The following is a 14589-nucleotide window of genomic DNA, read 5'->3' as shown; positions in this document are numbered from 1 at the left end:
AATAAAGAGCCCAGAAATAAACCCACACCCATACAGTCAAATGATCTTTGATGTGGGTGCCAAGCTACACAATGGGAAAAGGATGGTCTCTTCAACGAAAGGTGTTAGGAAAACTGAACACCTGTATGCACAAGAACGAGATTGGACCCTTATCCTATACCATGCACACACACACACACACACACAACCCAAAATGTATTAAAGATTTAAACATAAGATCTGAAACCATAAAACTCCTAGAGGAAAATAGACAGGAAAAGCTTCAGAACATTGGTCTTAGCAATGATTTCTTGGATACGACATCAAAAGCACAAGCAACACAAGCAAAATTAGACAAGCGTTCCATTTCCATTTACTGAAACATGATTTAAAACTTTTAGATCTTTTGGTCTATTTATTTTTTAACGACTACTTTTTAATTTTTTTTTTCAACGTTTTTTATTTATTTTTGGGACAGAGAGAGACAGAGCATGAACGGGGGAGGGGCAGAGAGAGAGGGAGACACAGAATCGGAAACAGGCTCCAGGCTCTGAGCCATCAGCCCAGAGCCTGACGCGGGGCTCGAACTCACAGACCGCGAGATCGTGACCTGGCTGAAGTCGGACACTTAACCGACTGCGCCACCCAGGCGCCCCTAACGACTACTTTTTAAAATGAGCTTATGATTTCTACATCTTTCTTGTTCATTTTTCTATAAAATCACTTTCATTGAATTTCACTAAATGATTATGTGTATATCATTGTACACATATGTACATGTATATGATGTATACATGTATATGTATACATCATATGTATATGATGGTGTGTCAACTTAAATTGGGCCTTCCCCACAGATAGTTTGAAAGCTTTTCTAGAGCATCTGTTCAGATTGTGGGAGTAAAGATGGTGCCTTTACCCTGCACTTTTCCTCAGCTTGAGTTTTAAGGATTACCTTTGATTCTAAACATTTGTTGGTGTTAGCTAGGATAAAGGGGGAAACCAACATGGAAGAATTCTGCAAGCATGTGGTTTTAGCAAATTAAGGGTTGTCCAAGAGACAGTTTCCCACTGTTAAGACTGTGCTGCCACCTTGTGGCCTTTCCACTTCTAATCACAAGCTAGGACATTCATCCTTTGCTTTTTTTGTCTTTTCCTCTCAACTCTGACACTTGTCTTATCCCATTTTTCCTACCTAATTCCTTAGTGGGCCCCATGAAATCTACTGAATTCTCTGTTCTTCTTTATTTCATGCTTGCTTTCTTCCTTCAGTTTAGAGAATTTCTTACTGCTACATGAATGTGGGCATTATTATTCAGTGTCAACCAAACCGCTATGAAAGCAGTGAATTATAGAATTAATTGGGCACAGTACACTCAAATTAAAGTAAGAAAACGGGCAATAAAACAAATTATTAAAATCACTTTACAGACAGCAACTAGCAACATATAAGCCATCTTAGTTAGATGTATCCCAAGTTGGGATGCCAGAACATAGATTAGAAACAATTTTGGGATGTTAAACTGAGTAAAGCTCTTTTAAAAAATATATGTCCATGTAAGAGAGTTTTACCTTTGTAAAGCTTTTTCATTATAATGGCATATTACTTTGATATAGATAATATACATCATAACTCATCTGAATGAAGATGAAAAATGGCAAGGTAACAAAGGAAGACAGAAGAAAGGAGTCTGTTTGGGGGAAATAGATGTTTCTTCAAAGTTTTCCTTTCTTGTGCATGTCAACTTAGCAATAAGAATTGTGAGAAAGAACCCCATGTTCAAGGTCCTTCATTTCCTTGTGGTTAAATTCCGTTTTCAAAATCATTCTGTGCAATCCAAATGGAGTTTTGCAAAGTGGATCTTCCTTTGGAATTTTCCTATACCCAACAGATGTAGTAAAAATGGTGGCTCATGCATAAGAGTAAAACTGGACTCTTACATCACACCATATACAAAAACCAACACAAAATGGATTAAAGACAAACAAAAGCTGAAACTGTAAGACTACTAAAAAAGAAAACATAGGAAAAAGGTTCTCGACATTGGTCTTGGTGATAAATTTTTGAATATGACACCAAAAGTGAAAGCATCAAAAGCAAAAATAGACAAGTGGGACAACATGATGCTTAAAAGCTTCTGCAAGGCTAAAGAAACTTAATCAGCAAAGTGAAAAGGCAACCTACAGAATGGCAGAAAGCACTTGCAAACAACGTATGACCAACAGAATGGCAGAAAACATTTGCAAACAACGTATGTGATAAGGGGCTAATAGCCAAAATATATAAGGAACATATATAATAGCAAAAAGAAACCAAATAATCTAATCAGTAAGGAAATGTAAATCCAATCCACAACGAAATATTACCTCACACCTGTTCAGATGGCTATTATGAAAAACACAAAAGAGAGGCGCCTGGGTGGTTCAGTTGGTTGAGCGTCTGACTTCAGCTCAGGTCATGATCTCATGGTCTGTGGGCTCGAGCCCCATGTCGGGCTCTGTGCTGACAGCTCAGAGCCTGGAGCCTGGAGCCTGCTTTGGATTCTGTGTCTCCCTCTCTCTCTGCCCCTCCCCCGCTCATGCTCTGTCTCTCTCTCTCTGTCAAAAATAAATAAACATTAAAAATGTTAAAAAAAAAAGACAAAAGATAACAAAGTGTTGGTGATGACATGGAAAAGGGAACCCTTCTATACTGTGAGAATGTAAGTTGGTAGAGCCATTATGGAAAACAATATGGCAGTTTTTCAAGAAATTAAAAATAAACTACCATGTGATCTGGCAATCCCACTTCTGGGTATTTATCCAAAAGAACGAATCAGTATCCCAAGGAAATATCTGCACTCCCATATTCATTGCAGTATTATTCACAACAGTCAAAATATGGAAACAACCTAAATGTCCATAGACAGATGAATGAAAAAAGAAGATGTGGTATATACATACAATGGAATATTCAGCCTTTGAAAAAAAATCCTGGCATTTGCCACAACGTGGATGAACCTGATGGATGTTATGTTTCATGAAATAAGCCAGAAACAGAAAGACACACACTGTATAATGTCATTTATATGTGGAATCTAAAATACACTCATAGGAGTGCCTGGGTGGCCAATCAGTTGAGCGGCCAACTTCAGCTCACGTCATGATCTCACAGTCTGTGAGTTCAAGCCCATGTCAGTCTCTGTGCTGACAGCTCAGAGACTGGAGCCTACTTTGGATTCTGTGTCTCCCTCCCTCTCTGCCCCTCCCCCACTCACACTCTGTCTCTCTCTTTCTCTCTCAGCAAATGAATAAACATTAAAAAAATTTTTTTTCACAATCCCAGACTTCAAGCTATACTACAAAACTGTAATCATCAAGACAGTATGGTACTGGCACAAGAACAGACACTCAGATCAATGGAACAGAATAGAGAACCCAGAAATGGACCCACAAATGTACGGCCAACTAATCTTTGACAAAGCAAGAAAGAATATCCAGTGGAATAAAGACAGTCTCTTCAGCAAGTGGTTCTGGGAAAACTGGACAGCAACATGCAGAAGAATGAACCTGGACCACTTTCTTACACCAGACACAAAAATAAACTCAAAATGGATGAAAGACCTAAATGTAAGACAGGAAGCCATCAAAATCCTCGAGGAGAAAGCAGGCAAAAACCTCTTTGATCTTGGCCACAGCAACTTCTTACTCAACACGTCTCCGGAGGAAAGGGAAACAAAAGCAAAAATGAACTACTGGGACCTCATGAAAATAAAAAGCTTCTGCACAGTGAAGGAAACAATCAGCAAAACTAAAAGGCAACCGACAGAATGGGAGAGGATATTTGCAAGTGACATATCAGATAAAGGGTTAGTATCCAAAATCTATAAAGAACTTATCAAACTCAACACCCAAAAAACAAATAATCCAGTGAAGAAATGGGCAAAAGACATGAATAGACACTCCTCCAAAGAAGAATCCAGATGGCCAACCGACACATGAAAAAATGCTCACCATCACTCATCATCAGGGAACTACAAATCAAAACCACAATAAGATACCACCTCACACCTGTCAGAATGGCCACCACTAACAACTCAGGCAACAACAGACGTTGGTGAGGATGTGGAGAAAGAGGATCTCTTTGGCATTGTTGGTGGGAATGCAAGCTGGTGCAGTCACTCTGGAAAACATTATGGAGGTTCCCCAAAAAACTAAAAATAGAACTACCCTACGACCCAGCAATTACACTGCTAGGCATTTATCCATGGGATACAGGTGTGCTGTTTCAAAGGGACACATGCACCCCCATGTTTATAGCAGCACTATCAACAATAGCCAAAGTATGGAAAGAGCCCAAATGTCCATTGTTGGATGAATGGATAAAGAAGATATGGTATACATATACAATGGAGTATTACTCAGCAATCAAGAAGAATGAAGTCTTGCCATTTGCAACTACATGGATGGAACTGTAGGGTATTATGCTAAGTGAAATTAGTTAGTCAGAGAAAGACAAAAATCATATGACTTCACTCAGATGAGGACTTTAAGAGACAAAACAGATGAATATAAGGGAAGGGAAACAAAAATAATATAAAAACTGGGAGGGGGACAAAACAGAAGAGACTCACAAATGGAGAACAAACTGAGGGTTACGGGAGGGGTTGTGGGAGGGGGGATGGGCTAAATGGGTAAGGGGCACTAAGGAATCTACTCCTGAAATCATTGTTGCACTATATGCCAACTAATTTGGATGTAAATTTTTAAAAATAAAAAATAAAATTAAAAAAAATTTTTAATAAAATAAAATAAAATACACTCAGAAGCTTAGAGTAAAGTGTTGATTGCCAGGGGCTGGGGGAAAGAGGATATGGAGTAATGTTGGTCAAAGGGTACAAAGTTTCAGTTATGCAAGATGACTCAGTTCTAGAGATCTAATGAACAGCATGGTGACTACAGTTAATAATACGATATTGCATACTTGAATTTGCTAAGAGGGTAGCTCTTAAATGCTCTCATACAGCACCCCCCACCAAAAGATACCTATATGATATGTTATTAGCTAGATTGTTATAATCATTTCACAATGTAGAAATACATCAAAAGATCAAGATGGGGCGCCTGGGTGGCTCAGTCTGTTAAACGCGGTCAGTGGGTTCGAGCCCTGCATCGGGCTCTGTGCTGACAGCTCAGAGCCTGGAGCCTGTTTCAGATTCTGTGTCTCCCTCTTTCTCTGACCCTCCCCTGTTCATGCTCTCTCTCTGTCTCAAAAATAAATAAATGTTAAAAAAATTTTTTTTTAAAAAGATCAAGTTGTACGCCCTAAATTTAATACATAATTTTTATTTTTCAATTATTCCTCAATAGACCTGTTTTTAAAAATGGTGGCTACGTAGGGATTACCCATCCCTAAAATTACCTAAAATGCAATTGGTAAATATACTAGTGGATAGAGGTTCATTTTTAAGGTAATATTTTTTTTTTAATTTTTTTTTTCAACGTTTATTTATTTTTGGGACAGAGAGAGACAGAGCATGAACGGGGGAGGGGCAGAGAGAGAGGGAGACACAGAATCGGAAACAGGCTCCAGGCTCTGAGCCATCAGCCCAGAGCCCGACGTGGGGCTCGAACTCACGGACCGCGAGATCGTGACCTGGCTGAAGTCGGACGCCAACCGACTGCGCCACCCAGGCGCCCCTTTAAGGTAATATTTTTAAATGGGATGTCATTTATTAATGTTAAATAAAAGATGAAATTTTGGTTTTATATTTACAAGTTTGCTGAGTTGTAAACTCAGGAGATACTATGAAAATGGAGGCAGGAGGTGAGAATGACAAAGGCATGATCAGCGGCCAGTCATGAGGAAGGAATGGGATACAACAGTGAGCACACACCAAAAAAAAGCATGGAAGACAATGTAACTGACAAATAACTAGCTGAGGAGTTAAGTGAATACACGTGAGACCCTTAAAAGGCAGAGATCAACATGAAACATCTAAACTAGAAGGAGCCCCCTAGAGGAGAAAGGACACTTGCTGTTGTGGAGACTGGGAGTTTGATGGAGGAACCAGTTAAGAGTGGTGACACTGCTGCAGGAAGGCTTCTAGGTGCTTCCATTATCCCTGATGGGCTATCTTCAGCATAGTATATATTTAAGAACTTTTTGGTGGTAGGTAATGGAAATACACAATAGTGATCACCACTGGTTGCTTCAAGTGGCCTGAGGAAGAGGAAAGAGGGAGTAATTGGGAGAGGCCATAGACAATGAATCATGACTACCAACAAGTTCAATGTCCTAGGAGATGGTGTGGAGTTGAAGGGAGGCAAGGGAACAGAGGGGAAAAGGCTGAGTGGCTCTTCCATTAACTATGGAGAAAGGGCCACAACTGATCCGGAGGCAAAGTTTGCCTTAAGCTGGAAGGACCCACCTACATACCAATAGGAAGGATCTCCCAGAGAATGTGTAAGAGGAGAGAGACTACTAGCACATAATGACTCAGGTTTGGACAAACTGAAGAGCTTTCTCTTCAGGGATTGTGGACCTAGTAGTAAAAAGCGCCTCTTTTGGGGGAGATCAAGTCTCTGCTCCCTTTCATAGGTGCCTCCTTCTCCCAGAAGGGCAAGCCTCCTAAGAAAAGGCCCTTGTGCCTCCACAGGCAACACAACCAACAAGCCGTATCCACACATGAGGCCTGGCACTTATTCTGGATCAGGACAAAGACTCTGAAAGGCATGACTTCAGAGCTTGATTCTTACAGCCGGAGGGAGGAAAAAAAAAAAAAAAAAAACCAAGACGTTCACTTAAATAGTCAGATAGTATGCTTTTATCCAGACTGGAATATGCATTCATGTATATTTTCATCTTTGGAACAGGTGGTTTGAAATGCAAATAAAGTAATAAGTGTCAGAGCCGTATCCTAGCAGTAGCTGCTTTGCAAACGTTACCATGGCACCAATTCAACAGTGTTCTTAGAGGCAGCCATACCTCAGAAAGGTCTTTCTAACTTGGGACAGCATAGTTCAAAGGAACTACTAGGCACAAACTACGAAAGAGTCCTGAACCAATACAGGAGGTGAAGATTTACAGCACAATTGCCCTCTGAAGCCGCTTCAAACAGGGCATGGTACTTAAAAGAGAAAAGAAAGGAAACGGACTATCTTCTAGAACACCTGGAATGTGATCCAAGCCTGGAGACAAAATGATGGTAATTATAACTGCTAACATTTGTTTTTAGCTGCTAACAGATTGTGCACAGATTGGGAAGGGCAAACTCCATTCTCCAATTACTCCAGTGCAAACTGTGCTTTACCAGCACTCACTAAACCCTAGCTGGATGAAGAGAGAGCAGATTGTCCTCATGTATGTCTCATTTATGTTAAGTTAAGGAAGGCTGTCGTCCCAGGGCCGCAGTCCAGGGGCTACGCAAAACCGGAAGCAAGGATCTGGGTTCTGTAGATCTCTGCTTCTTACTGCCCGTAGATCTGCTCTAAGAGGGTAGCACGCCTTTCCCAAGCACAGCCAACGTGGGGGGAAATGGACCAGCTAGTGGGGACACAGGATGCTGGGGAGACAAGTCTTAGCCAGCCTGGCCTGTGAACCAACTAAGATTCCTAAGGTAGGCCCTGGGCTGAACAGGGCCCCTGCCTGGGTAGGGGGAGAATGAAAGGGCAGATACCAAAAAATAATAATACAAGACAGTCTGTGATCAGTGGCAAACTGATGATATACACCACAAAGTTTCTTAAGAGTTCAAAGGGGGCAGGTGTTCTTTCCCATTTCCCTTCAGATGAAGGTGATCAAAGAACAGTCTCTGGTGCTCACTTTGGCAGCACATATACTAAAATGGGAATGACACAGAGATTAGCATGGCCCCTGTGCAAGGATGACACCAAATTCGTGAAGCATTCCGTTAAAAGAAAGAAAGAAAGAAAGAAAGAAAGAAAGAAAGAAAGAAAGAAAGAAAGAAAGAAAGAAAGAAAAGAAAAACCCTCTGAAAAATTGAAGACTTCACCAATAGAGAACCACAGTTGGTCAACACTAAAAAGCCATTTAGCAAGAATGAAACTCCAGAGCTCCCTCCATTACATATAAAGGCCACTAGTCCTCAAGATCTCCTTACAGTAATAATGCACCATTCCTGGCTAAAATGGGAGAGGGAGCAAAAAGAAAGGAGTACTTAGAAAAGCAATCAGGATTTTCCATACTGCCTTTACTTTGAAACATGCACAGACTTATGCTTCCCATAAGGGTAATTCTGGGACCATTACATATAGTTAACTCCACCCATCCCACCCACCCCCAAAACACAAAGGCAGAAAAGGACCTCTTGATACTGCTTCTATAACATCTTACCCAAATCATGCATGACTTGAAATTGTCATTTGAGTAGTAACTTGAATATCAGCTGTGCCACTGAACAGCAGACCACATCCAGGGCACCAGGAGCAAGTGAGACTTTGGGTTGGGTTTCAGCAAGGTTTAATATTCAGAGAGATATAGTCTGATGAGTAAGGCTGAAAGAGGAGGAGATCCAGGGAGAAAACAATGCTCAGGATCAAGCAGGAGATGATGTCAGGCTCCAGGTAATGGATTCATTGCCAAGGACAAAACAGGAAGAATGCAGGGCCCTGGGGAAAAGTTATGAGGTCTAGGAAGCCTCAGGGCAGGGATCCAGTTGCATCAGGAAAATATAGCACTGAGGAGGAAACTGAGGCAGATACCTGCTCTTATGGATTAAATTGACATGACAGATTAGGAGAAACCTGGAATTTGATGGGTGTGTGGTGTCCAGAATTACTGCCGATACACGCCGTTAGGATAATGGTGACATGAGTGAAGTCACATTCCATCCACAGCAGGCCTGGGGCTCCTAAAATATTTTCTGCCCGGAACAGGGTTAGCAAAGGAACTCTGTAGGCTTCAACTGTACCAAAAGAACAGGAACGGAGGTGATATGGGTTGAAAAAGAAAGAACTTGATCAAAGTGCTTCCATATGAAAGGCTGTAATAAGTACTTCTAAAATGACAAAATGTGTCATTTTGTTTGTTTTATAATGGTCAGTTTATCTCATTTAAATTTTCTACTTTGTCCATTTTGTTGCCTGGACAGAGAGTTAAATGTAAAAGATATATATTCTAGAAAAATATATGGGGATTTAACTCCTCTTTGATAGGGAAGTCTTTTCTAAGTACAATAGTAAAAACTAAATCTTAAGGCTAAAGATTAGACCTTATAAAAATGTAAAATTTGATATAATTAAAAATGCCACCAGCATAATTAAATGGCTCTATAAGCCAAGTGAAATACTTGCAAAAGTTATAACAGCTAATATTCTTAATACATAAAGAGTTCTTACAAATCAGTCAGGAACACCTCAAAAAAGGGGGGTTAGGAATCAAATGTATTTCACAGAAGAATAAATACTACAGACCAATAAGTGTGTGAAAAAGTGTTCAGCCTCACAACGAACTGAAAAGGTACAAATTATAACCACAAAGGGATACCGATGCTCACTTCTCAAATCGGCAAAGGAAGCGATAAATGATAAACATCACAGGGAGGGAATGAAATAAAATTGGAACACCTTCCCAAGAATCAATCTGACAAAGCTTGAGCCAATACAACTTTTAGTAATCTACACTAGAGAAAAGAAAAATACAATTTATCTACAGAAATGTTCATCAAATCATTATTTATAATCATAAAAGAGGCAAACACCTGAATACTTGATTACATATTAGCTGTGTAATAAAATACTAACTAGCCATGAATACTGTTTTTCGAAGAATTTTTAATAACACGGGGAAATGCTAATGACGTAATACTAAGTGAAAAAACAAAGTATAAACATGATTTCATTTATGTTGTGCATAACGAACACATGTAGCAAAAAGATCAGAGGGAAGAGACACGTAAACAGTTACGGGAATGTAAACTGAGACACAACAGCATGAGTTTTTATTTTTCCCTTCAAGTATCAGTATTTTAAAAAATATTCTACAAGAAATATGTAATACTTGTATAACAGAAAGGTGGGTTTTTTTAATGTTCTTAAAACTTGGTGTGCCTGGGTGGCTCAGTCGGTTCAGCATCCAACTTCAGCCCAGGTCATGATCTCATGGCTCGTGAGTTCAAGCCTCGCGTCAGGCTGTGTGCTGACAACTCAGAGTCTGAAGCCTGCTTCAGATTCTGTGTCTCCTTCTCTCTCTGCCCCTCTCCTGCTCACACTCTGTCTCTTTTCTCTCAAAAATAAGTAAATGTTAAAAAAAAATTTTTTTAATGTTCTTAAAACGATACTATAAAGCCCTAGGTTGCTCTTTGGGAATAAAGGTAACAGAAATTTTTGTTTAAAGGAAAAACAAAACAAAACTTAAAAGAGCTTAAGTTTTGTAGTTTAACATCCCAGAAACTATTTATTTGAAATATCCTAAAGGACCATATGTGCTTTCCAGAATGGTAAAGTTTCCAAAATGTTCTAAAAAGACCCACCCACTGGAAATACAACTCTCAGATGGCAATGAGTAAGTGTCCACGACCCAAAGAATAATCATTCCTACAAGAAGTCTCTACCATTAAGCAAAATAGACCCCATGATCCCATTCCCAAAATGATAGTTATCTCCCATTTACTGCCAATGATCTGAAGAAATAGCTGATTTTAAATGCAGGCACACTCAAAACCCATGCAGATAATTAGATAATATCATTCAGAAAAGAGACAAGAACATTATGAACAAATTGCAAAACCCTTGCTTGTTTCTTTAGACTTTCATAAATAAGAATCATCTAGATAATCCTGGGATTTGTACTACCACTACTCACAGCTCATATTTATTGAGTCCTTCATATAATAATATGATACATATGCACATAATAAAGCATTTTATATTGATTACATCATTCGGTCCTCGAGAAAACCTTAGGAGGTAGATACTACCCTTGCCCTCATTTTACAGACAAGGAAGCTGTGACTCCCAACTGTAAACAACTTGCAGAAAGTCACTAAGCTGGTAGGCGACAGAGCCCAGATTTGAAATAAGGCAGTCTGTCTCCAGAACTTGCACTGTTAACCCATTTGCTCTATTGCCTCAGTCAGGTCTATGAAACAGATAAAGGTATAATTTTGCCTTTCTTTTTTGTTTCCTCCCCACTCCTCAAGATTCTCAATGAAGAGAGACGAATCCCGAGCTTTCTAATCTATGGATATACATCAGTACGTTCTAGAATCAAAGATTCTGTAGCTATTGCACTCTACCTCCTTTAGAGAAAAATAAGTTAATGGCTCAAAATCATAAATGGCTCAATAAGTTAACGCATTTAATGCATTAAAAATAGTAATGGCTCAATAAGTTAATGCATTTTCTTTCGTTTTGCCTGCACTGCTTTTATATATAATTTCTCTTCCTTGTTTAGGGTTGCAGCTAGAAGACAATAAAACTAGCAATGGAGCCCTTATATGAAGAATACCTAGCAAATCATGGAACAATTGTAAAACCTTATTACTGGCTAAGCTTCTCTCTAGATTGCTCTAACTGTCCCTACCACATTCGGACAGGAGAAGAAGCAAGGGTTCCCTATTCAGAATTTTATCAGATTTTTGGATTCCCTTATGGGCCAGCATATCCTCAAACAAAGCACCTCACGTTTTATGAACTAAAAACTTCCTCTGGAAGCCTGGTGCAAAAGGGCCACGCTAGCAGTTGCACCGGGAATAACACCCATCCAGAATCAATGTTATTTGAGATGAATGGTTATCTCAACTCAGCCATATGCAATAATAACGCCATCAGGCATATCATTCTGTACTCCAGCAACTCCCCTTGTAATGAAGCCGACCACTGCTGCATCAGCAAAATGTACAATTTCTTAATAATGTATCCAGATGTTACTCTTAGCATTTACTTTTCTCAGCTCTATCACACTGAGCCTGAATTTCCTGCCTCGGCCTGGAACCGCGAAGCTCTCCGGAGCCTGGCCAGTTTATGGCCACAGGTCATTCTGAGCCCAATAAGTGGTAGCATTTGGCATTCTCTCCTCAACAACTTTGTCAGTGGTGTCTCAGGATCAACTGTTTTCCAGCCCATTTTAACTGGGAGAGCACAGGCTGACAGGCACAACGCATATGAAATCAATGCCATAACAGGAGTGAGGCCGTATTTCACTGATGTTCTTCCCCAGACAAAAGAGAATCAGATCATAAAAGCTCAGGCAGCTTTAGACAGCTATCTCTTAAACAATGTCTTTCCTGGACAGTCTTTTCAAGTGGCTAATGGACAACCTCAACCCAATCTGACGCCAGACCTCAGGGTTCCTGTCGTTTTTGTGCTGGTGCCTTTCAGAGACCTACCACCGATCCACGTGGGTCAAAACCCACATAAACCCAGGAATGTCGTAAGGCACTTGAATATGCCTCAAATGTCATTCCAGGAAACCAAGGACCTCAGAAGGCCTCCCCTTGGAATGCCAGTAGAGAGAGTGGAAATCATGGAGAAGTTAGCAAGTACCAAAGAGGCAGATGAAAAGAAGAAGAAGAAGAAAGGAAAAAAATAAAATCTGTATTTCTACCACATGAGACCAACTACCAGAGGCCTTATTAGATAGCAAACAAAAATCTGGAGACTTTCTCTCTTAGGTCTGATCCAAGATCGGAGATAAACTGATACTCTAAAAGCAAAACCTGCATTATATACCAGCTCAACTATTATAAAGCTACACTACTTTGAACATAATCCAAAATGTTTCCATAAGCAACTTGATCTATTTTGAAAGTGACGGTATCAAAATGGAGCCATTAGTACCTTGCTGATATTCTGGTGTGGAAAAGGAAATGTCATCATTCTAGTCTACCCACATCATCTTTCCCCCAAAAAGAAAAGCCCATGGACTAAATAGCTTCCTAAACTGGTTTCGGTATAAAAATTTACTGTAAAAGTGGAAAACAGCCTGAAGCTACTGACATTAAGTACTGTCTGCATGAGTAAACCAGTGATTTTCCATTAACTGTTAATCATGGATAGAAGACTTTAGGCAGCCCTTTTTTGTTTTTTTCCTAAAATGGTTCTAAAGAGTTTTGCGTCGGGGGGAAAAGTTCTTTTGCTAATTGATTATATATAGCGACAAAAATTGATTTTTGAAACCTAGTCACCTGCTCAATGTGATATTTCCCAGCTCAGACCTCTTCCTCCAGAGCAGATGACAGAGGCAGGATGATACATGAGAATCAGCAAAGGCTCCTTCCATCATACACCATATAAAATCCATGCTACCCTTCCCGGCTATCAAGGCTCCTTCTCTGCCTTCAGTTGCCTTGTCTCATCAGCAAGAATGTAAGTTCTGACAGGTTAAGCACTGTCTCTCTCGGCTCTTTGGTTTTCCCTTAGAATCTAGCCAAGTATTCATGCAAAATGTGGGTAGCAAGATTGTGAATCTACATCTCAGTAACATTACCAATCATTGCTTCCCAACATTCCTTATCCATTCCAGTTAAGAGCTTGCTTAACCATCCTGCAATGGACATCTTGTTTTTATTAGTATCCATTCTCCCTTCTTCTGATATAGCTCCCCAATGCATAATTTGTTTCTTTTACTTCCCTTCTTTCTGAACCTTTCTTTTTCACCGGTGTATATCTATATATAAGATTCTCTCAAAATCTTGTTCAAAACACACTTCTAGGAAGTGCTCCTTGACTAACCATCTGAGCATGTACATTAAAGCATTTTGTGTTTAATTAATTCACATTTTCTGCCTCACTTTCCTCTTAGAAATACGTAAAGATGCATTATGAGAAAAAAATGTATATCCATTTGTAAATTGCTACTCAATTTTTTCTTAATGTATGTAAAAAGTAATGTTAAGCTATAAGATAGTTTTGCCATTAACAGGGAGGGGGACAAAACATAAGAGACTCTTAAATATGGAGAACAAACAGAGGGTTACTGGGGGGGTTGTGGGAGGGGGGATGGGCTAAATGGGTAAGGGGCTCCTGAAATCATTGTTGCACTATATGCTAACTAATTTGGATATAAATTAAAAAAATAAAATTTTAAAAAATGTGAAAAAACAGAGATAGTTTTGCCATTAGAAAAAGCTTAAAGGACACGTAGGAGGAGGAGGAGAAGGAGGCAAAGAAAGAAAAATATTTAGAATAGAGATTTCTATTGTGATTAAAATAAACATGACTAAATTTTTTAAAAAGAATATTCTAATGTTAATGTGAAAATTTTTATATTATAATTGGAATATAATAATGTAATTATTATTTTAAAAGGTACTGTTGAAGTTTATTATTAGATCATGAAATCACATGTCTACAATTTGGGATGTAGAGTTAAAAAAAAAAAAGACCCAACATGACAAATTCAGCATCTCTATCCACATGGGCAACTGAGGGGTGTGGGCACCAGCTCTGAAGCCTCTTGCCAGGCTGGCTGATGAGGCCCTACAGCAGTTGGGAAGGACCTGCCCACCCTATAGGCTTCTTAAACACATACATACATACATACATACATACATACATACATACATACATCCAAGTAGTTGCCATGAAATCTACCTACAAAGTGGTCAAAAGATGGGGCGCCTGGGTGGCACAGTCGGTTAAGCGTCCGACTTCAGCCAGGTCACGATC

The 14589-nt window shown here is 39.5% G+C and overlaps 2 protein-coding genes and 1 pseudogene across 3 annotated transcripts in view; 2 read left to right on the top strand and 1 right to left on the bottom strand.

Annotated features, from left to right (window-relative positions):
- The window catches only part of RGL1 (ral guanine nucleotide dissociation stimulator like 1), a 260974-nt gene that overhangs the window by 236255 nt on the left and 10130 nt on the right, over positions 1-14589 (bottom strand). The gene's annotated exons all lie outside the window — the stretch shown is intronic.
- APOBEC4 (apolipoprotein B mRNA editing enzyme catalytic polypeptide like 4) lies at positions 6926-13693 on the top strand. The gene is made up of 2 exons (XM_025921231.2): positions 6926-7166; positions 11375-13693. The coding sequence occupies exon 2, from the start codon at positions 11405-11407 to the stop codon at positions 12509-12511; it is 1107 nt and encodes a 368-aa protein (XP_025777016.1). The 5' UTR covers positions 6926-7166; positions 11375-11404; the 3' UTR covers positions 12512-13693.
- LOC112857969 (U6 spliceosomal RNA) lies at positions 7776-7874 on the top strand (annotated as a pseudogene).

Source organism: Puma concolor, chromosome E4 (assembly GCF_028749965.1).
Source record: "Puma concolor isolate L17-30 chromosome E4, mPumCon1.1.hap2, whole genome shotgun sequence".
Classification (NCBI taxonomy): domain Eukaryota; kingdom Metazoa; phylum Chordata; class Mammalia; order Carnivora; family Felidae; genus Puma; species Puma concolor.
The sequence above is the reverse complement of the archived record's forward strand: the minus strand, read 5'-3'. Positions and strand labels throughout refer to the sequence as shown.